Source organism: Scyliorhinus canicula, chromosome 1, assembly GCF_902713615.1.
Source record: "Scyliorhinus canicula chromosome 1, sScyCan1.1, whole genome shotgun sequence".
Lineage (NCBI taxonomy): Eukaryota > Metazoa > Chordata > Chondrichthyes > Carcharhiniformes > Scyliorhinidae > Scyliorhinus > Scyliorhinus canicula.
Genome location: NC_052146.1, coordinates 253,865,454 through 253,887,470, shown reverse-complemented (window position 1 = coordinate 253,887,470; position 22,017 = coordinate 253,865,454). Strand labels below are relative to the sequence as shown.

The following is a 22,017-nucleotide window of genomic DNA, read 5'->3' as shown; positions in this document are numbered from 1 at the left end:
CTGGGAGGCAACATACCATCCGTGAGTCTCTTTCGCTGCCACAGAACCGTCTATCTGTCTCTTTAACTATCGAGTCCCCAATAACTATTGCTCTCCTGCTCTCCTTCCTTCCCTTCTGAGCCACAGGGACGGACTCAGTGCTGGAGATCCGTTCACCGTGGCTTACCCCTGGTATGCCGTCCCCCTCAACAGTATCCAAAACGGTATACTTGTTACTGGGGGGGAACGACCACAGAGGATCCCTGCACTGACTGCTTCCTCCCAGCCCCTCTTACCGTCACCCATCTATCTTGATTCTTCAGAGCAACTACATCCCTGAAGCTACTATCTATGACCACCTCTGCCTCCCGAATGATCCGAGGTTCACCCAGCTCCAGTTCCCTAATGCGGTTTCTGAGGAGCTGGAGATGGGTGCACTTCCCACAGGTGAAATCAGCAGGGACACTGGCGGCGTCCCTCAACTCAAACATACAGCAGGAGGAACTGCCATCCCCTCTAGATAAAACAAGAAAAAGAAAGAACGAGCTTACCTGTTATTCACTGTACCCCTTAGGTTAAAGGAGGTGGAATGGTGGGGGACACTACAAGTGTAGTGTCTAGGGTTTAGGAACTGCCCAACTTAAATACAGGTAAAAATAAAATACTTAACCAGCAACCACTGCGCCCCACACAAGAACAGCAATCAGCTGTTCTGGGCCTGCGCAAACAATTTAAATCTTTACTACTTACCCAACAGTCACTCTGTCCTCACTCTGACAGGATTCAGCTGGAAACTCCCAACAGTAAGTTTTAAAAAAATTTACTCCCCTTCTCAGCAACTACTCACTCAGCAACCACTGCGCCCCACACGATGACACCTCACGGAAAAGAAAAACTACTTACCAGTCACCAGCCAATCATTTACCTGCAGGCTGTGACATCACAGTTATAATCCAGTTATAACATCAACTGGATTGTAACAGGGAAATCTAATGTAACTTTAAGCAATAAGCTCCTGGACTTGACGGCCTGCATCCTAGAGGCTTAAAAGAAATGGCTGCAGAGATAGTGGATGCATTGGTTTCAACATTCTAAGATTTCCTAGATTCTCGAAAGGCACCAACAGATTGGAAAACCGCAACTAATGACAACTCTGTTCAAGAAAGGAGCGAGTCTAGAAAGCAGGAAACTACAGACCAGTCAGCCTAATGTCTGTCTTTGGGAAAATGCTAGGTCTATTATTGAAGAAGTAGTAGCAATACATTTAGTTTGATTTGTACTTAGGGAAATTATTTTTGACAAATTTAGAGTCTTTGAGGATGTAGCAATGCGGATAAAAGAAACCAGTAGATGTAGCAGATCTGGATTTCCAAAAGGCGTTTGATTAGGTGCCACATAAAAGGTTACTACACAAGAGCTTATATTGTTGGGTCATTTTCAGATTGGCAAACTGTAACTAGTGGAGTGCCACAGGATCAGTACTGGGGCCTCAACTACTTACGTGGAATGCCCTGCCTGCAACAGTAGTGGACTCGCCAACACTAAACGCATTCAAATGGTCATTGGATAGGCATATGGACGATAAGGGAATAGTGTAGAGGGACTTTAGAAGGGTATCACAGGACGGTGCAACATCGTGGGCCGAAGGGCCTGTACTGCGCTGTAATGTTCTATGTTCTATATATATCAATGACTTGGATGAAGGGGTTGAAGGTATGGTAGCTAAATCTGCTAATATTATGAAGATATGCATGAAAGCAAGCTGTGAAGAGGATACAGAATCTGCAAAGGGATACAGATAGGTCAAATGAGCGAGCAAAAAAAATCGGCAGATGGATTATAAAGTGAGGAAATGTGAGACTGTCCAGTTTGGCAGGCGAATAGAAAACCAGGATATGATTTAAGAGGAGAGACACTACCAAATGCTGTGGTACAGAGAGGTGGGTGGCTTTGTACATGAATCATAAAATGTAGGCCTGCAGGTACAGCAAGTAATTGGGAAGGCAAACCGAATTTATGCAAGGCCAATGGGGCATAAAAATAGAGAAGTCTTGCTACAACTGTACAGGGCATTGGTGGGATTACACCTCGAGTACAGTGTACAGTTTGGGTCACTTTACTCAAGGACATACTTGCAATGGAAGCAGTTCAGAGAAGGTGCACTCGGCTGATTCCTGGGATGAGGGTTTTGTCATATGGGGAAAGGTTCAGCAGGCGCAGCATGTACTCACTGGATTTTAGAAGAATGAGATGGATCTTGTTGAAACATAAGATTTTGAGGGAGCTTGATAGGGTAGATGCTAAGATGCTTTTTCTCATGGGGGAATCTAGAACCAGGGAACAATTTCAAGATGAGATGGAGATGAGGAGAAATCTCTTCTCTCAGATGGTCATTAGGCTTTGGAAATCTCTTCCCCAGAGACCAGTGGAAGCTGGGTCACTGAATATATTTAAGGCTGGGTTAGTCAGATTTCTGTTTGATAAGGGAGCCTGGGGTTATGGGGGCCAAGCAAGAAAGTGGATTTAAGCCCACAATCAGATCGGCCAGGATCTTATTGAATGGAGGAGCAGACTCTATGGGCTGAATAGCCGATTGCTGCTCTTATTTCTTATGTTAAGATGCAACCAGATTACTTTTGGTAAACATGAACATATAGTGCACAAGGAGGCCATTCGGCCCATCGAGTCTGCACCGACCCATTTAAGTCCTCACTTCAACCCTATCCCCTTAACCCAATAACCCCTTCTAACCTTTTCGAACACTAAGGGCAATTTAGCATGGCCAATCCACCTAACCTGCACGTCTTTGGACTGTGGGAGGAAACCGGAGCAGCCGGAGGAAACCCACGCAGACACGAGGAGAACTCCGTACAGACAGTGACCCAGCAGGGAATAAAACCTGGGACCCTGGTGCTGTGAAGCCACCGTGCTAACCACTATACTACTATGCTGCCCAGTCTGGAGTCGCATGTAGATCAGATTACATAAGAATAGCAGATACCATCTCTAAATGACATTCCGATAGTTTGTTAGCTTTCCATTACCTATGCTAGATTTTTATTTCACATTTTACTTAATTGATTGAATTTACATTCTCCAGCTGCTGTCTAAAAATTGTTAGTCCAGGCCTCGGGATTATGCGTTCAGTCGCATAACCATTATACCTTTTCTTTTATAAAGCAAGTGCACTCTTTCCCCTTTGAATCCCAAAGCCTCCCAAGGTTAGGGGTATCTGATTAATATTACCAAAGCGTTTAAGGCAGATTTATATAAAATCTGTTGGTCCATCACTCAATTCTCCCCCAATCTCAAAATTTTGCAGTGCTTCCAAGAACTGCATGAAAAAATAAGACAGCTTTGCAAATTACAGGAACTAGGTTTAAATTAAAAATGCTGGGAACACTCAGCAGGTATTGCATCTGTGGAGAGAGAAACAGAGTTAATACTTCAAGTCCAATTTGACTCTTCCTGGGAGCTAGATTCTGAAGAAATCATATCTGGTTTGAAAGGCTCACTCTGTTTCTCTCCACAGATCCATACGTGTTGAACGTTTCCAGCACTTCTCTTTATTATTTCAGATTCCCAGCAGGCACAGTATTTTGCTTTTATTTCAGGAAATAGGCTTGGTTTATTCCAAGTGAAAATCAGGGAGCCGCAACGATAATATGAGAGGCAAGTATCCAAATAAGAGCATGTTTCATAATAACTCAAGAGCCTTTAACAGAAATGCTGTGACAGCATTTCTGACATGATATAAAAGTGCAAAATCTTTAAAAGAAGAAAAGCCGCTACCTACACTATCCACTGGGACCATCTTTTCTCTTCTTTGGAAATTCTGCCCCTGCTGTTAAATGATAGCAAATAAAATAGTCTGTTTGATAACCATTACCTTTGGCTTGACTCCCGCAGTTTGGTATGTTGTACTAGAGAGGCAGCTGGACTGATGTTGGGAGTAGCACAGCGGGACGTGCTCAGATCACACTGATCCAGCAACTTCAACAGCTCTTCTTCAGTGGGGCCTCCAACATCTAGAAGAAAAGGAATTGATTATTTCATGAACCACATATGCCCTACTACTGATAGTGGACTAAATTAGCCACTTGTTGCTAATACAGGTGCCAATACAGGCACCAAGACAGACAATTGCACAGCTGTGCAAAGTGTCTCACTTTTAACTGAGTTAAACTCTATACTAATTTCTGTATTTATTTCAGCCATGATCCTAGAGACACAGATGTGTTTCCAACAGCCCAACGGTTAGATCACTTCATTTGCATTATGATTGCATACAGGCCAAGGAACCTGAACTATAGCAAAAATTACCATTTAAAAAATCCAGCAATACACACAATAGACTCGTGTGCACAAAAGCATATATATGATTGTACATAAAGGTACTTATCGGTATTTGCTATTTAGTGCATTGGCATAATTTTATACTTAAAAGATGCTATAATCTAGAACCAAGTTTGTTGTGGATGGACGGTTAATCCAACTTCAGGTTTGCAATAATTATAAAGTACCCAAATTTTGAACTTGCCACTTATACTAGTTTGCAAATCCGTGATTGGATGATGTCTCCTAGTCCTGGAGAACCGCCACTCCTAATAGGTTCTGAATGGGCATTATGCATTGTGTGAAATCCATTGTTTGAAACAGCTACTCTTTTTTTTGAAATTGCAGAACATCCTGCGAACAATCTGATATTCCACCTGCAGCATTCTTTGCCAAATTCATGGAGAACTAGTAAGTAATTTGACAGAACTTTATTGCTTTAAAAAAAACATTTTGTCGGAGCTTTTCATCTTGCACTGTTTGCAAAGAACAGGGCGTTTTGTACTGATATATAGCTTCCGGTATAGGCAACTAGCCCAATCATCTTAAATTGGTCGTCAACGTAATCCTTTGCACACCGAAAGTTATTTAGCAAATGTTGTCCAATATCAGAATCACATGGTTGGACACTGTCTCTTGGGTTTGCAAGCATGGATTGTACCTTGCCCATAGCACACAGTGGAAGGGACAGACTGTTTGATACAATCAACCAGTCTTTGAGATGTATGACCTACATACCTATAGCATCCTATGCGTGGCGAGTATCACTCGTTTTGATTGCATAGTAGTAGCATGAAACAGCTAGCTCCACCTGTTGCTCAAAGTTGAGAGAATTTTCCCTTCCAGGGTAATCTGACTATGTGCATTTTTCAGAGCCAAAGGTGACAACCTTAGACCTGTCCATGAGTTTGTGCGATATACAGGGTAGCCATTATCCTGTAGGGAGTCTTTGATGGGTCCTAATTTCAGCATCAAGCTTGCTTGGAGAACAAATGGCTTGGGCCTCAGTTATATGGTTGTTGATAAGGTCAATCTTGTGTGGACTGTAAGACTCAAAACCAATTTAAGATGGTCCGTCGGACTCGTTGTGGCGCTTTGGCATGTACTGAAAGTTACATATATTAATACATAGGGCTCTATTCTTTGCAGCCAGAAGGAACATGCACATACAAGTGTAAGTGATAGCCATTTGCTGGTTCATTTCTCAGGGCAATACCTTTACTAATCAAGACTCAAGCTGCCTGGTTTAAATTTTCAAACCATGCTTGGCAGTCAACTGTCAGTCACCATTTACAGGTGCAATCTCCATGGCAACACCTATATCAATCAGAGTCCACTTGCCACCCAATTTGCACAATGTTCGATAGTATTGTTGTTTCCGCTAACATTGGTATTGTTGCGATTGTCCTGATGAATGCAAGATGACAAGATTTGACAAAATATATTTTTTCAGCAATATTGGAGAACAATTAGTTCTGGTATGCTGGAGGCAGAATATTACAGAGTTGTACTCTTTAAGTATCGGCTACTTACCAGTTCCCGAGACTGGATTTTGGCTCCCGAGGTGGATAAGTCATCATTGGACCTGTCTCGGTAAAAATTGCCTTGATAGACAATCTTTATTCCAGTGAGCGAGGTAGGCATGGGATGGATTAGAGCCCGCTGACCCAGAAGCAGAGCATTGGCGTACAAGGAGGCATGCGAGTGCCGAGGAGAGCTGGTTAGAAGGCCAGCCTCAGTTCTCTGGTACCAGTTACATTCAAAAATTCTAGCCCCTCTAGCTGTTACCCCTGCCCACTCCCCACCCTCCCAAATCCAACAACCCCCATGGGCCTTTACACCCTCCAATGCCAACTGGATATTTACATATCTACCCTGAGCCCACACGCCCATACCCGTAACCCAACCCAGTGAAAATTAGGGGCACCAGGACTGGGGACGGGAATCCTGGAACCGTGTCCCACCCATAATTTTAAAATGGTTTTGAAGTAATTCCAACACTGCAAAAATCAGATCCTTAGAATTTATTAGTTTAACCATTTCTTGAGAACTGCCTCATTCATCCAACGCACATGCATTGTTCAGATTATGATTCATTCATGTTGAAAAAAAAATAAGGTTGGCTGGAATCACTACATCACTAGGTATCAGATAATCGCCATAACATGTAAACAATAACTGCTCTTTTTAAAAAAAAATAGAACTTTACTCTGCAGGCAGAAACTATCAAAGTTGTACTCATTGCAAAAAGAAAAATTCTGGATCGATGTACGGATAATATGTGAAGGAATTTAATACCTAGATGCGAAACTGAAGATAATCAAGAATACAACCGTACATTACAATTCTACGCTTGGTTCAGATACAAAATAACCATATTCTACATATTCTTATTACTGTCTTTAAACAGCAGGGTAAATATTTGGCAATATCTTTTTTTCTCGTTCAGTTTTTCATCTCCTGTGTTTAAGACATTTACTGAATGGTTTTACAGGTGAAAGAAGCAAAGGGCATTACTGCTGTTACATCCAATAGAAATTTAAACAAAAGGGTCCTGATCTCAGCAGCTACCTTTAGTAAAAATACCAAAAAGGTGGACAATGCATCTATGAACCGCAAAAAAAAAATCATCTTGCCTCTCTCTTCCCCTTTGTTCACCATGTCCATAGCAGTCGTCAGGTCCCACATCTGAATGCTTCCATTTCCATGGCCTGTGAAGAGGTACCTCCTTGGTCGAGAACCCATCCGGCTAGAACCTTCACATTCCCTCACAGTAAATGCAGTTATTGTCATGCAGTCTACTGCCTGGATCTCACAAATCCTAGAATCAAAAATATCAAACAGCAGGATTTCTAATGTAATTGAATGTTAATCATAGTATAAGAATCATTCCTGAAGTAGCAGGAAAAATAATGTTAAACTTGCTAATGTTTTACCTTTTCCCTGTGGAGGACAAACGAACAAACAGCTTGTTAGTGACTGGAACAACTTTCTGGATGAAAACTTGTTGATCATCCCTCTCCCCAAATGGTCCTAAAAATTACAATAATACATGGAATATTCAAAGTAGTAATCAACCAATACACAAAGTCAGCTCTTAATAGTTTAGTTGGATGTTCAACAGTTTAATTCATGCAGTCTGAAAATAACCACGTCATTTTCATCAGTCAAAGCTTACAAGACAAAAAGCAAATAAGGGATGTTATTTTGATCTAAGTCCAACCATTTAGGCTCTTCCATCATTCAGTCACTGCATCCAACATATTCTTAAATGCAAGGCATTTGCACAATTATCTGTTCCAAAGTTACTTTGTATGAGTCAATCATCATGTGACATTCCTGACATCCTATATTTGTCTTTTATGAACTTGAACTCGTGGTAGCACCGCCTTCGCTCATCAGGATTCAGCTTGCAGCAATGTTCTGGATTCATCTTTTCTACCGAATTTACAACAGTTTAAGCAATTCTGAGATTCCTTCTTTTGAATATATCAAACACGTGGGGCAGCAGGGTAACACAGTGGTTAGCACAGTTGCTTCATGGGTCCCAGGTTTGATTCCCGGCTTGGGTCACTGTCTATGCGGAGTCTGCACGATCTCCCCGTGTCTGCGTGGGTTTCATCCGGGTGCTCCAGTTTCCTCCCACAGATGTTAGGTGGATTGGCCATTCCAAATTGCTCTTGAATCCAAATAGTTTGGGTGGGGTTACTGGGTCACAGGGATAAGGTGGAGGTGTGGGCTTGTGTAGGATGCTTTTTCCAAGGGCCGGTGCAGACTCGATGGGCCGAATGGCCTCCTTCTGAACTATAAATTCTATGATTCTATGCATTGGTTTCCAAATACAAAAGGAATGAATTATGTATGGGAAGGCATGGTGGCAGAGTGGTTTGCACTGTTGTCTCACAGCGCCAGGGACCTAAGTTCAATTCTGGCCTTGGTTGACTGTGTGGAGTTTGCACATCCTCTCCATCTGCATGGGTTTCCGACGGGTGTTTCAGTTCCCTCCCACAGTTCAAAAATGTGCAAGTTTGGTGGATTGGTCATGCTAAAATTGCCCCTTAGGGTCCAAAGACGTGTAGGTTAGGTGGGGTTATGGGATAGGGCAGGGGAGTTGGCATAGAAAGGGTGCATTTTCAGGGGGTCGGTGCAGACACGATGTGCCGTATGGCCTCCTTCTGCACTCTAGGGATTCTACTCTATATCACAAATCATGTGGAAAATTAGGCCATCTTTACACTGTCCCAACAAAGCCATTCATCTGTCATTTCTCTTTGTTGTACCTGCCAACCGTGAGACTTTTCAGAAAGAAATGATAAAAAATGAAACTACAGCAACTTTTATAGATCTACTAAAAACTGAGTTTGCATGCTCAATCTTTATGATCATTTAGTAATGATTAGGCAGGCAAACTAATCTTTCTATACACATTCATTCCCAGTCTCTGGTGGAAACAGAGTTTCAATGTCGTAAAGCAAGGCAAAAAGGTGGGATTAAGAAATTAATATGGAGGTATCAAAGTTAGAAATTTGCACCTCTGAACAACATTTAACTTCTGCTTTGACAAAGAGTCATCCAGACTCAAAACATTAGCTCCCTTCTCTACAAAGATGCTGTCAGACGTGCTAAGATTATCTGGTATTTTCTGTTTCAGGTTCCAGCACCCACAGTAACTTGCTTTTATTTAACTTCTGCTGTATTTTCTAAGTATTTTAATATCAATAGCTTTATCTCGGAAACCCTAATATTTACCTATGTCATTTCCAGCTACATAACTTCCGTGGCTCTCTGTCTCCTCTAATGAAAGTATTTTGAAAGAAGCCAGTGGAGTGGAGCCTGGCTGTGTAGAGATCATTCCTCTGAAACGAGTGACTGTCCAAGTTCTCACGTGATTATTATCGGCGCACACTGTAGGACAAAGGCTGTTAATCATATCAGTTCAAATGCAACATTCAGAACCATAGATTTTTTTCGATAAATATTTAGAAATAGAGAAACATACAGTATTTGCCAATGTTAACACCGCCAGTACAGGAACAAAACAGCATTGCCTTTCATACATTAACAGTTAAATAGAATAGTTCCAATTATCAAAGAAAATACATGCACCAACTCAGGTATATACATGAAGACTGCCTCTGGTCAATATTTCGTGTAAGATAGGGCTTTTTAAATGCACAATAAATACAAACCAGAAGAAATCTTATCAACTCATGGCAAATAACAAACTGAGCAATCCTTCTCCATAGCTTAGACTCAGAAACCATTCATTATGTTACTGTATATAATTTTCAACTGTGTATAACCGAAAAGACAGGTAGCTCAAGCAATAGCTCAATAGATATGTATTATGAAAGGTGGATCAACAAAACCCTTGCAAATCGAATAGAAATCAGCTTTGGGTACAGTAATCAGGAAATCTACACGTCACAAAATTCACATCTACTACACCATTGTAAAGCAGAAAAAAAATGCTGCAGCTCTTGTTAAAGACTTGCACTGGCAATATTCGTTTGATTTGGGGTATGAAGCTCAGCTGAACCCTAATCATTCATAAAATTGAAAGCACAGGTTTCACTGTACAAGGTTAGTTTCAGGAAAGCACTGAGCAAACATTTATTGAATTAAAGCATTAGGTCTCTTCATATACAGCACAGCAAACAAATCATGCAACCATCATTTTTACCGGATGTGGGCGTCACTGACTAGGCCAGTATTTATTGCCCATCCCTAGTTGCCCTTCTGAGGTGGTGGTGAGCTGCCTTCTTGAATTGCAGGTACACCCACAATGCTGTCTGGGAGGGAATTCCAGGATTTTAACCCAGCGACAGTGAAGGAACAGTGCCATGTTTCCAAGTCAGGATGGTGAGTGACTTGGAGAGCAACCTGTATATGATGTGCAAGGATAAAAATACAAACCAAACATTTCATTGGTCTTGTTTTATAAGGCATTGGTCAGATACCATCTGGAATAGTGTGTGCTCTTCCAGTCACGTCAGCTTATGCTCAGGAATGGTTAGGAATAATGATGATCCTGGGTATCAGGAATTTCTGTTGTGAGAAAAGGTTAAGAGAACCCAGATTGTTTTCACTGAAAGAGTGGACACCCTAGTAGTTCAATTGAAGCTGTAGATAATGAAGATCACTGACAACACTGATCTAGATCACATAATTTCGGTGAAGGGAAACACAGGGGGTTAAAATTAACAACAGAACGATAAGTGAAATTGACCTTTCTTTTGAAGGTCAATAGAGTGGTGGAATAAAGTTACCAGAAAAGGCTAATTAAGTGGACAACATCAACTGATTCAAAAGATAATTAGATAAATGTATTTCTGAAAAGAGAATACATTGATAGGTGTAGTGAAAACCTGCATGGGAGGGGTTAGTCCAACTAAAAGAGTTCTACTCCATTTCTATAATTTCCAATATTACCTTCATCAGACTTCTCACCTTTCTAATTTCTATGGAATTGCATTCCTTAATTTGTCTTCCTGTCAGGTTATTTATAACAGAGAATAACTGACAACTAAAAAAGGCTTAAAACAGACACCACACACACTTTTTTTATATATAAAATAAGGAAGGCTGTAAAATTTAATTGGGAAGAAATTAATGCACACATTATTAAAAACGTAAGTCACTTGAAATCCAAACAAAATTCAGAAACTTACCAGAAACTAGATATTTTTCAGACAACATGATTTTCGTCACTGGGCTGCGGTGAACTGTGAAGGTCTGGAAGAGCTGGGGACCTGATCCTACAGTTTCAGGATGTTGGACTATTACACGCACTGCACCAGAACTGGTGCCATATGCAATCTCTATCCAGTTGCCACTGACACCTATAAATGGAGCAAGATACATTTGTTAACCATGTATTAGTTAAAACTTTGATTGTATCCAAGTGTGATAACTATTCAGCCAGAAGAATCGGTTTCTTCCTTTCACTTTTCTTGAGAGGCACCTGGCTTGGTGTACAGCATCAGTACCTTGCCTGGCCACCTCACGCCAGCCTATGCAATGACTAGTGGAAAGTTATTCTAGTATTAAGAATATTACAGCTCAGCCGAGTCTTATTTTATCAACATCCACATCTATTTTCCAACATCAGTAATGATCAGAAGTTGGAATCCTGATGATTTCCAAGACAAGGGGATAGCAAGAACAACAGTTTTACTTCTACTATCCATTCCTGCTTAAATAGGACCTTCGCAAGATTGTTTTACCTGGCTTCACTGTAGCCGAGCACCACAACCAAATCTGCCCCCCCACAACCTCTCCTTGACATTAGCATTTCAGTTTCTATCACATCATTTATTCCCTTGGAAAGCTGGTTGTCCACTGGAGCCTCTTACACTGCACTGTCTGGTATTTTACCAAGTCATCTGTTGAACAATGTTCGCAAGGAATAATATAATTAAGAGACTGTCATATTGGGTTATTGGCAATGCACATACTTGTTTTTGGAGTGAGGTACACACTTAATGCAGTTATGGCATCATTTGATGGATCATGATAAAGTTCAGTCACGAGAAGGTCATTATCTTTCATCCTTAATGGGAATTTCTGCATATCTACAATACAGAATAGGATCAATATGATTAATAATCAATGTGCTGTAATTCATATATGAAAGATAAAACATTAAATTTGCAGTAGATGTAGCACTTTTATTCTTACATTCGGTAATAAGATATACCAAAGGGGACTGCAAGAATGAGAGCTAAGGTGAGGTGAATCTGAACACAGATGGAGCATCAACTTTCATGGCAAGCATCAAATGCCTGCAACACTTATAGCGGAATCTCTATTATTCATAAAGGAGGGTCCCAATAATAGATAAAGAAAATAAACGGATAATAGATGGTCTACAATTTTTCACTATACAGCATCCTGAATGTGACAGTGATGGTGCATATCCAGCGTTCACCATTATTAAGGATCTGTGTAGTCTCCCAATCCTGACTCCATCAGTTAACTATCCAATAGTGGAGCTAAGTAACAAAAGATTTCAAACAGTTACAACAGACTTCTTACCAATATAATATATTGATCCGTTGTTACAGCCCAGCAGAAGGAATGTCCCTGCTGTGTCACAGCTTGTGATAGGAACGACCTCCTGTACCTGTATATTTCAAAAGGATGTTCAGGAAGCATGAATCATATCACAATTATTTATATCTTAACTTGCCGAAGACAACATTCAAAACCAAAAGCAAATTATTGTAATGCAACAGAATTAGTCTCAATTACATGAAGAAAATTATGTCAGTTTTGAAAGTCAACAAGAGAAACAAAGACATTAAAAACAAAAAGTCACACTTGTCACTTATCATGTATAACAATCCACACTAATGTAATTTGACAATTTGTACTGCACTCATATCTTCCAGAAGAGTTTTTCAAACATTTTTTCCCCGGGACCCATTTTTACCAACCAGCCAACCTTCGCGACCCACGCCGGCCGATCTTCGGGACACACCATTTTTGCTTACCTTTAATGTGAATCGATCGTTAAGGATGAGATTTCTAAATTCTTGGAAGAGCAGGGTCGGATTAGAACAAGTCAACATGGATTTAGTAAGGGGAGGTCGTGCCTGACGAACCTGTTAGAATTCTTTGAGGAGGTGACAAGTAGGTTAGACCAGGGAAACCCAGTGGATGTGGTCTATCTGGATTTCCAAAAGGCCTTTGATAAGGTGCCACACAGGAGGCTGCTGAGTAAGGTGAGGGCCCCTGGTGTTCGAGGTGAGCTACTGGCATGGGTTGAGGATTGGCTGTCTGACAGAAGGCAAAGAGTTGGGATAAAAGGTTCTTTTTCGGAATGGCAGCCGGTGACCAGCGGTGTCCCACAGGGTTCAGTGTTGGGGTCGCAGCTGTTCACCATATATATTAATGATCTGGATGAAGGGACTGGGGGCATTCTAGCGAAGTTTGCCGATGATACGAAGTTAGGTGGTCAGGCAGGTAGTGCTGAGGAAGTGGGGAGGCTGCAGAAGGATCTAGACAGTTTGGGAGAGTGGTGCAGGAAATGGCTGATGCAATTCAATGTGAGAAAATGTGAGGTCTTGCACTTTGGAAAAAAGAATCCAAGCATAGACTACTTTCTAAACGGTGAGAAAATTCATAATGTCAACGTACAAAGGGATCTGGGAGTGCTAGTCGAGGATTCCCTAAAGGTAAACATGCAGGTTGAATCCGTGATTAAGAAAGCGAATGCAATGTTGTCATTTATCTCAAGAGGGTTGGAATATAAAAGCAGCGATGTGCTACTGAGCCTTTATAAGGCTCTGGTTAGGCCCCATTTGGAGTACTGTGTCCAGTTTTGGGCCCCACATCTCAGGAAGGACATGCTGGCACTGGAGCGTGTCCAGCGGAGATTCACACGGATGATCCCTGGAATGGCGGGTCTAACATATGAGGAACAGCTGAGGATCCTGGGATTGTATTCATTGGAGTTTAGAAGGTTAAGGGGAGATCTAATAGAAACTTACAAGATAATACATGGCTTAGAAAGGGTGGACGCAAAGAAACTGTTTCCGTTAGGCGAGGAGACGAGGACCCGTGGGCACAGCCTTAGAATTAGAGGGGGTAAATTCAGAACAGAAATGCGGAGACATTTCTTCAGCCAGAGAGTGGTGGGCCTGTGGAATTCATTGCCGCGGAGTGCAGTGGAGGCCGGGACGCTAAATGGCTTCAAGGCAGAGATAGATAAATTCTTGATGTCGCGAGGAATTAAGGGCTACGGGGAGAATGCTGGTAGGTGGAGTTGAAATGCCCATCAGCCATGATTGAATGGCGGAGTGGACTCGATGGGCCGAATGGCCTTACTTCCACTCCTATGTCTTATGGTCTTATGGACAGGTGAGCCTTCAAGGTCCTCAAAATCTCACTTGCTTTGTCGTTCAATGTTACATTTCTGTTAAGGACTTGAGCTGATGATTTAGGTTTGTGCTTCATCCTTTGACTGTCCTCGAACTCAACATGCTTAATCTTCAAATGACTTTGAAATTTGAGGGTTTTAAACTCTCATTTGCTAGTACTTTCTTCCATATAACACACATGGGCTTTGCATCCCGATTTGCATTGGCACAATTAACAATGCCATACCTCACAAAATCATGTTTATACTGCTTTGTTCCAGATTTTAGTTTTTTCTTAGTTGGCTGGGGACACAAGTAACTCTTACTATGTTTAGATTACTATCTATTGGATAGTCAGAGGCTTTTCCCCAGGGTAGAGGGGTCAATTACTAGGGGGCATAGGTTTAAGGTGCGATGGGCAAGGTTTAGAGTAGATGTACGAGGCAAGTTTTTTTTTTACACAGAGGGTAGCGGGTGCCTGGAACTCGCTGCCAGAGGAGGTGGTGGAAGCAGGGACGATAGTGACATTTAAGGGGCATCTTGACAAATACATGAATAGGATGGGGATAGAGGGATACAGACCCAGGAAGTGTAGAAGATTGTAGTTTAGTCGGGAGCATGGGCTTGGAGGGCCGAAGGGCCTGTTCTTGTGCTGTACTTTCCTTTGTTCTTTGCTTTGTTACTCATCCACAGGACATGCCCAATCAAACCTCCAAAATATAATTACGATTCATTCGGACCTCCCTGTTCCACAGATCCTGGTGTCATGCACCAATGTGATATCATGTACAGTTTCTCTCAGAAAGCAGAGTAATTGTAACCCTGCTTCTCTTGAAACTGTATCTGCCTAGAACTGCCAAGTATTTTTTTCAATTTGACCCCCACACTTCGGTGAAATTTATTTAGATTTTTTTTAGTTTTATTTCAATTTCATTTACTTGTTTTTCCATGTTTCCTGCTCCTCATGTTGCCACCCATGAATCAGGGCATTTTATTTAAAGTGGAGCAGGCATTAGTTGAATGGGAATTCCTGTAGAATTCCTCTTACTTTCTAGGAGCTAGAAATCAGGAATTATTAGACTTGTGTGCCTGCCTGTACCTGAGGTGAGACATGCACATCTATCATTAACCAGGCAGGCTGGTCCACAGATCTCAGCAGAAATTGTTGGTCAGTCATACAAGACTTTGCAAGGAACTGTTTTCTAGTTTGGAATTGAGACCGCAAGCTGGTTCTTTTCCAGCAGAACATTTATCTCAGGAGATTGGAAAATCAAATTGTACATGCAAAGTGACAAGACAAGTGCACAATTTGCATGTTAACCTCTGTCAGTAACTGCCATTGCATCATTCAACTGGGCTGATCTAAAATAACGTGGCTTGAAAGATGTGACTATTGTCAGTTTTACAACTCTACACTATATCGTGCAAGGAGTGCCTGTCTGCATCATTGGAATGCATGAGATGCAAAGACTGGGCTGCCATGTTGAGAGAACTGTGCCTGGGTGAACAGAAACCAAGGAGCAAACTTTTTGTGGAAAACAAATGTTCGACTGTCAAGATGCATTTGCTCTAGAGCCTTGTTTGCTTGACTAATTCCTATATGTTGGTCAATTTTGTCTTTTACTAATTCCAGTTCCTGCATATTTGGGTGCATCAGAATGGATGGAAGATTTTGGTAGGAGTCGTCTACAGTCCTCTTAATAACATACACACATCTGAAGCATGGAATAGAATATGGTTTTAAAACTGAGGAGCAAACAGACCATACAGGATTTAGTGATGTGCAACACACTAGAATTAGTTAACCGTCTGACTGTACAACATCTTGCAGTAATACAATTGAATTTGATAGGTTAGAGGGGGAGGGGGGAGTCTGATACCAAACCTATGCTTTAAATTTAAGTGACAAAGCTTTGAAGGGATCATACTGGAACTGTCCACAGATTTGGATAGGTTAAGTGAATGGGCTAGGGTCTGGCAGATGGAATACAATGTTGACAAATGTGAGGTTATCCATTTTGGTAGGAATAATAGCAAAAGGGATTATTATTTAAATGATAAAATATTAAAACATGCCGCTGTGCGGAGAGACCTGGGTGTGCTAGTGCATGAGTCGCAAAAAGTTGGTTTACAGGTGCAACAGGTGATCAAGAAGGCAAATGGAGTTTTGTCCTTCATTGCTAGCGGGATGGGGTTTAAGACTAGGGAGGTTATGCTGCAACTGTATAAGGTGTTAGTGAGGCCACACCTGGAGTAGTGTGTTCAGTTTTGGTCTCCTTACCTGAGAAAGGACGTACTGGCGCTGGAGGGTGTGCAGAGGAGATTCACTAGGTTCATCCCAGAGCTGAAGGGGTTGGATTACAAGGAGGTTGAGTAGACTGGGACTGTATTCGTTGGAACTCAGAAGGATGCGGGGGGATCTTATAGAAACGTATAAAATTATGATGGTAATAGATAGGATAGATGCGGGCAGGTTGTTTCCACTAGCGGGTGACAGCAGAACTAGGGGGCATAGCCTCAAAATAAGGGGAAGTAGATTTACAAATGAGCTTGGGAGGAACTTCTTCACCCAAAGGGTTGTGAATCTATGGAATTCCTTGCCCAGTGAAGCAGTTGAGGCTCCTTCATTAAATGTTTTTAAGATAAAGATAGACAGTTTTTTGAAGAATAAAGGGATTAAGGGTTATGGTGTTCGGGCCGGAAAGTGGAGTGAAGTCCAAAAACGATCAGCCATGATCTCATTGAATAGCGGAGCAGGCTCGAGGGGCGAGATGGCCTACTCCTGCTCTTAGTTCTTATGTTGTTAAACTGGCTGAACAGTTACTGGGTAATTTACACACCAACAGTGGGAAGTATTTGATATGATAGACAACTGGGGGACAGATAACCCCAAAAAAAAGAGATAGATTAGCCCCAAAAAAACAGGTCCTACTTGAATGGTTAAGAAACCATGGTCAACAGAGAAGTTAAGAGAAGTTAAAAACAAATGCAAAGAAAGGTGAAAATCCAGCAGACTAGGAAAGCTATGAAAAACAACAAAAAAGTAGAGTTCAATGTGGGGAAGTATGGGGGTCGTCCACTATTGATCTGAGAAAGACAATCTGAATATTTTCTTTGTGGTGCACGGCAAGGAGCTGTGGAGGAGCAACAGAATTTAGGTGTCCATGAACACACATCCTTAGACAAAAAAGAGTAATTAAAAAGGTGAATGGAATGCTGGGTGTTATCTCAAATTCAAAAATTAGGAAATGGCGCTTCAGTTGACAAGTTCCTGTTCAGATCCCGTCTGGAGCACTCGTTCAGTCTTGGGACACCAATCTTCAGGAAAATTGGCCTAGATTCGGTACAGCACAGACTCTCAGAATTATATCAGTGTTAAATGACGAGTACACATTGCAATAACATGATCGTATTGCCTTGCTTTCAGAAGGTCGAGCGGTGAACTAATTGAGTTTTTTAAAAAAGAGATTCCAGAGTGAAAATTAAGAGAACCTGATTATTGAATGGCAGAGCAGGCCTAAGGGGCTGAATGGCCTACTTCTGCTCCTATTTCATATGTCATTGAAATTTCAAGGCTGAGATTGTTATTTCTTTTGTTAGGTTAAGGGTATAAAGCAATATGGATGAAAGGCAAGCAAATGAAATTGAACCACAGACCACCATTGATCTAACTGAGGGGCTGAATTACCTTGTCCTTCTAGATGATAGCGGTTTGGAAGGTGTTGTCTCACAAATCTTGTTGAGCTCCTGCAGTGCCTCTTGTAGATGGTACACACTGCTGCTATTGCTCGACAGTGGTGGTAGGAGGAATTGAATGTTTGCCTCTTGTGGGTGATTCCAGAACCAAGTTGCACAATTTTAAAATTGGGGGTCATGCTTTTAGGACAGAGATGAGAATATATTTCTCGGAGGGTTGAACTGTCTGCCTCAGAAGACGATGGAGGCATAATCATTGAATATTTTTAGGGCGGGGTAGATAGATTTGTTAGACAAGAGATTCAAAGGTTATCAATGGTAGATGAGAATGTGGAATTCAAAACACAAAATAGATCAGCCACGATCTTACTGAATGACAGAGCAGGCACAATGGGCCGAGTGGCCGACTTCTGCTCCTATTTTGTATATTCGTATGATACAGTAGTACGAAATTGCTAGTTTGCCGAGCATAACAGAAAAATTCAGCGCACTGCTGCTACTGTTCGTCAGTGGTGGAGGAATTGAGTGTTTGTGGGTGATTTCAGAATCATTTGTGCACATGAATCCCTTTGGATTAGATTTATATTAAACCTGCAGATTTATAAAACGAATGATCCTATGTACTGAAAATAATTTACTCAACACGCTACAACTTATGAATGTGAGGAGTCAGCAAAATAGCTATTGTCTTCTTACTCTATTAAATGCCTTCAGCATAGGATCAAAAACAGCAAATGAAAGTTTACAAGATTTTTTGAAGTATATAGCTCACCTGCCAGTGTTGGGTAACTGCATTCCACACTCCTACTTTCCCAGTGTGACTGGTTGCGACCAGCTGATTTCCAATAAAGAAGAGTGCATCCACCGGAACTCCAAGACTAAATACACCTTAAAAAAAACAAACAGCAGATAAGTTTGTTGCTACATTTCACAGCAATTTTCTCATTCGTGGAGAGTCTTTCCCCTTTCAGTTAACAAGCATTTTAACTTTACTTCAATATATAAAGTAAATAGAACTACTGTCCAGATAAACACTTGTGATTGTTGTCTTGTTTGGTACTTCTATATGCAGACCAATGAACGGCAACCAGCCTGTGCATTTGAACCACGCAACACAGCTCCAGATCGCTAGCAGATCCTAAAGTAAATACCAGTCTTATGAGCAATGCCATTCTACATTTCTTTTAATTCATGTGTACAGAGTTACAAGGGAACAGAGAAAATGAATGCAAAGAGGGCAGATTACTCCAGAGGGAGGACACACTCAGTTGAAATTATTCACAACAGCATGTCAACTCTTTCTGTATTTGAAGTGTCGCTCCTGTTTAGTTTAAGCAGCCTTGAGAGCTGCCAGAAAAAAAAAGTACTTCATGAAGAATGACAGGATGCTGTCCAGAGGGTTACGGAGGGTGTGGGAGGGGCAGCACGTGTACCCTAAGGAGCAGAGTGGGAATTGTGTTTCCTTTTAATATGGAAGGTGCAAAACCACAGCCGGCAGACGGTAATAAATACGATATGTCACCGGGCACAATTTCCTTTGAGTAATGTCCTGCGGTTTCGGAAGATGTTTGCATAAATTTCTTACATTAACTGTGTAAAAGTAGTCCCATTCGATTTTGAGTCATTTAACAGTGGCCTTCAAACTCTTAGTGCCAAGTACCCTCAACCACAATTCAGAAAGAGCTCAAGCTCTCAGTGAGGTGCTGGATTATAGGGTCCTGCACTTCTTAATGTGGCACCATTTTATCATCAAAGTCCCACTGCATTATGCTAAGTATTCCCTTTTTAGAAAGGTTGACAGGATTACAGAAGTTTCTGACTAGTTTCATCTGCAGTAACTTGTATGAGGCACTTATTTAAAAACCGTGCATTGATGATAGATTACAGCAAACTAGGGACTGTTACAGGAAACTAGATGGACATCAAAAGTAAAAACAAACATTGGTGAATTCAATAGAGCCATTTATTACCAGCATTATAGAAAAGTAATGCTGGAATTTGTTTTCAGTTAGGCTTACAGCTACCATAGAATTCAGCTTTTCATTGATGTGGTAGAAATTATGGTGGTTTTCTTAGCCTTCAGCCGGCTTTGGTGGGGCCAGTGGCTCTGATCTGCCGATTAATGTTTAAAAAAACTTTTAACCTGTTCAAAACTGTAACCTAACTATGTGCAACAGATCTTCCCGAGATGGACTATACTGGCTCACTGAACCTTTAACATTTATATACCACTCGTATAACAATGCTGGATGCAAAGAGCAAGTAGATGCCATTTGAATTCAGTTCTATGATACAGATGACAATAATATTCCCGTCATTTGAATATTAAAACATGCCAACCTGCATTTGGATGGGTCAACTGTATGTCATCTGCCACTTGCAGAAGGAAATAGGACAGCTATTAAAACAAAGAAGGGTCTGGTGTCATGTGTCTGCAGCCCATTTCTTATGTCATGTGTCTGCAGCCCATTTCTTATATGTGGTGCAAAATTCCAGTCATTATTTCAACTTCAGAGAACAGAAGTGCGTGCACGCATGTGTGTGCGTGCGTATGCAACAAAATATTGGGTAGGTCAGAAACATCAGGTTTTTTTTTTAAGATCAATCTTCCCTTATCCTCCCTCATGTCTAATTACATAGAATAGAACAAGACGTGCATATATTGAGAAAAGGATGCTTACCATGCCAGTAATTTCCCTGGCACAAGATGAAGCAGAATTCAAATACAATCCTTGCTGTGATAAAAACACAATGCAAAGCTCGCTTCAAGTGACTGTCATGGATATAACTGAGTTACAATTCTAAAAATTTTACTCAATCTATATCGATCTGATACATTTGTTTGCAAAGGGTATTAAAGTATATCAGATTTTAAACACTACTCAAATCAGGAATGGTCACAGTTTGGAGCAAACGCAAGAAGAACATTTGAAAGAAATGCAGATGATAAAACTAGAGATTCAGTCCTCAAAGATCAGAATCTTTTTTAAATGTTTTACAATGGTATGTTAGCCAGTTAACACAGTGACATTGATGTCAGTCAGATATAGCAGGGCTGTTTCACAAATCTTTATGATCTGCAATCTCTCTATTTCTAGGTTTCGCAATCACTGTAGTATGATGCTTCAGTATATACTATAAAAATTAAAATAAACTAATGGATTTCACTTAGCACCCTCAACAATGTGTAATAGATTTCCGTACAAGAAACTTGCTATTAACCACTGGCAGCAGCACATTTGCATCATCAGAATTAACAAAAACATGAAGAATGTCACTTTATGCATTTTCCTAGATTCAATACATTTTATTTTCGATGACATTAATGCTATTTAGAAGTTATACCAAATGTCAAATTACTGACTGGAAAGGTAGATTTTCTCTGAATGCTACTTACAGCAAAGTTTTAAGCACACAGTCCCCATCGCATTTAGCGGGCTATATTGTGGTGAGAATTTGCCTGCTGCACACAGCAGCCAATAAAACCATTTGAAATACAAAAACAAAATGCAGCTAATGTGTCTCCACTTTCCAATTGCCTCCCATAGTTGTTACCAGCACAAACAGTTTGAGTGAAGTAGCCTGAAGATCCAATTTTGTCTAGAATCAACAAAACTTGTTAAAATGGCAAGTTCTGAACCGCCAAAATAGCCAGCAAGCTTAATTAATTTTAAGCAACGTTACAATAGCCTTCTTTCAATACAGAAAGGGAAAATAAATTAACTAGCGAGCGAGCAGAGGCTATATTGTTCAATACAGAAAAGAAGGGAGAAGAAATTAACTATCAATCTGATGGGTAATTTCGGAACACCCTAAGGACAACTTTAAGGTGACTTTGGTGAAGATGATCTGGAAACAGGTTGCTGCTCATTGCCCCTTCCTTTGGTGGGTTACTGTGCTGCAGAAATTATAAACAAATGCTTACAAAGAATATCACAGCCTCACAATAAATGAATGGCACATAAACACATTAGGACTTTCTGTAGCTTTATCTTCATTATACGTTCGCCAAAACTCCATTTTATATTCTGACATCAAATCGTTATTGTGACCATAGGTTCAGCCAAATTCATCTATCTATATGATCTTCATTAGGAACAGTTGTGGCTCTTAGAAGTGGTCTGCACACATGTATCTGTTTAAA

At 40.9% G+C, this 22,017-nt stretch overlaps 1 protein-coding gene across 3 annotated transcripts in view; it reads right to left on the bottom strand.

Moving 5' to 3' along the window:
• Positions 1-22,017, bottom strand: part of kctd3 (potassium channel tetramerization domain containing 3) — a 105,627-nt gene that overhangs the window by 21,504 nt on the left and 62,106 nt on the right. For 2 of the 3 annotated variants that reach the window (XM_038811678.1, XM_038811687.1), the window contains 8 exons: positions 18,646-18,761; positions 12,352-12,439; positions 11,772-11,888; positions 10,986-11,156; positions 9,064-9,219; positions 7,251-7,347; positions 6,951-7,135; positions 3,869-4,007 (listed from right to left, as the gene is read on the bottom strand). In XM_038811678.1, the coding sequence (XP_038667606.1) occupies positions 3,869-4,007; positions 6,951-7,135; positions 7,251-7,347; positions 9,064-9,219; positions 10,986-11,156; positions 11,772-11,888; positions 12,352-12,439; positions 18,646-18,761 (1,069 nt within the window). Of the gene's footprint in view, positions 1-2,191; positions 2,307-3,868; positions 4,008-6,950; positions 7,136-7,250; positions 7,348-9,063; positions 9,220-10,985; positions 11,157-11,771; positions 11,889-12,351; positions 12,440-18,645; positions 18,762-22,017 lie in introns of those variants that run through there. The other variant, XM_038811697.1, reaches the window with a different exon arrangement.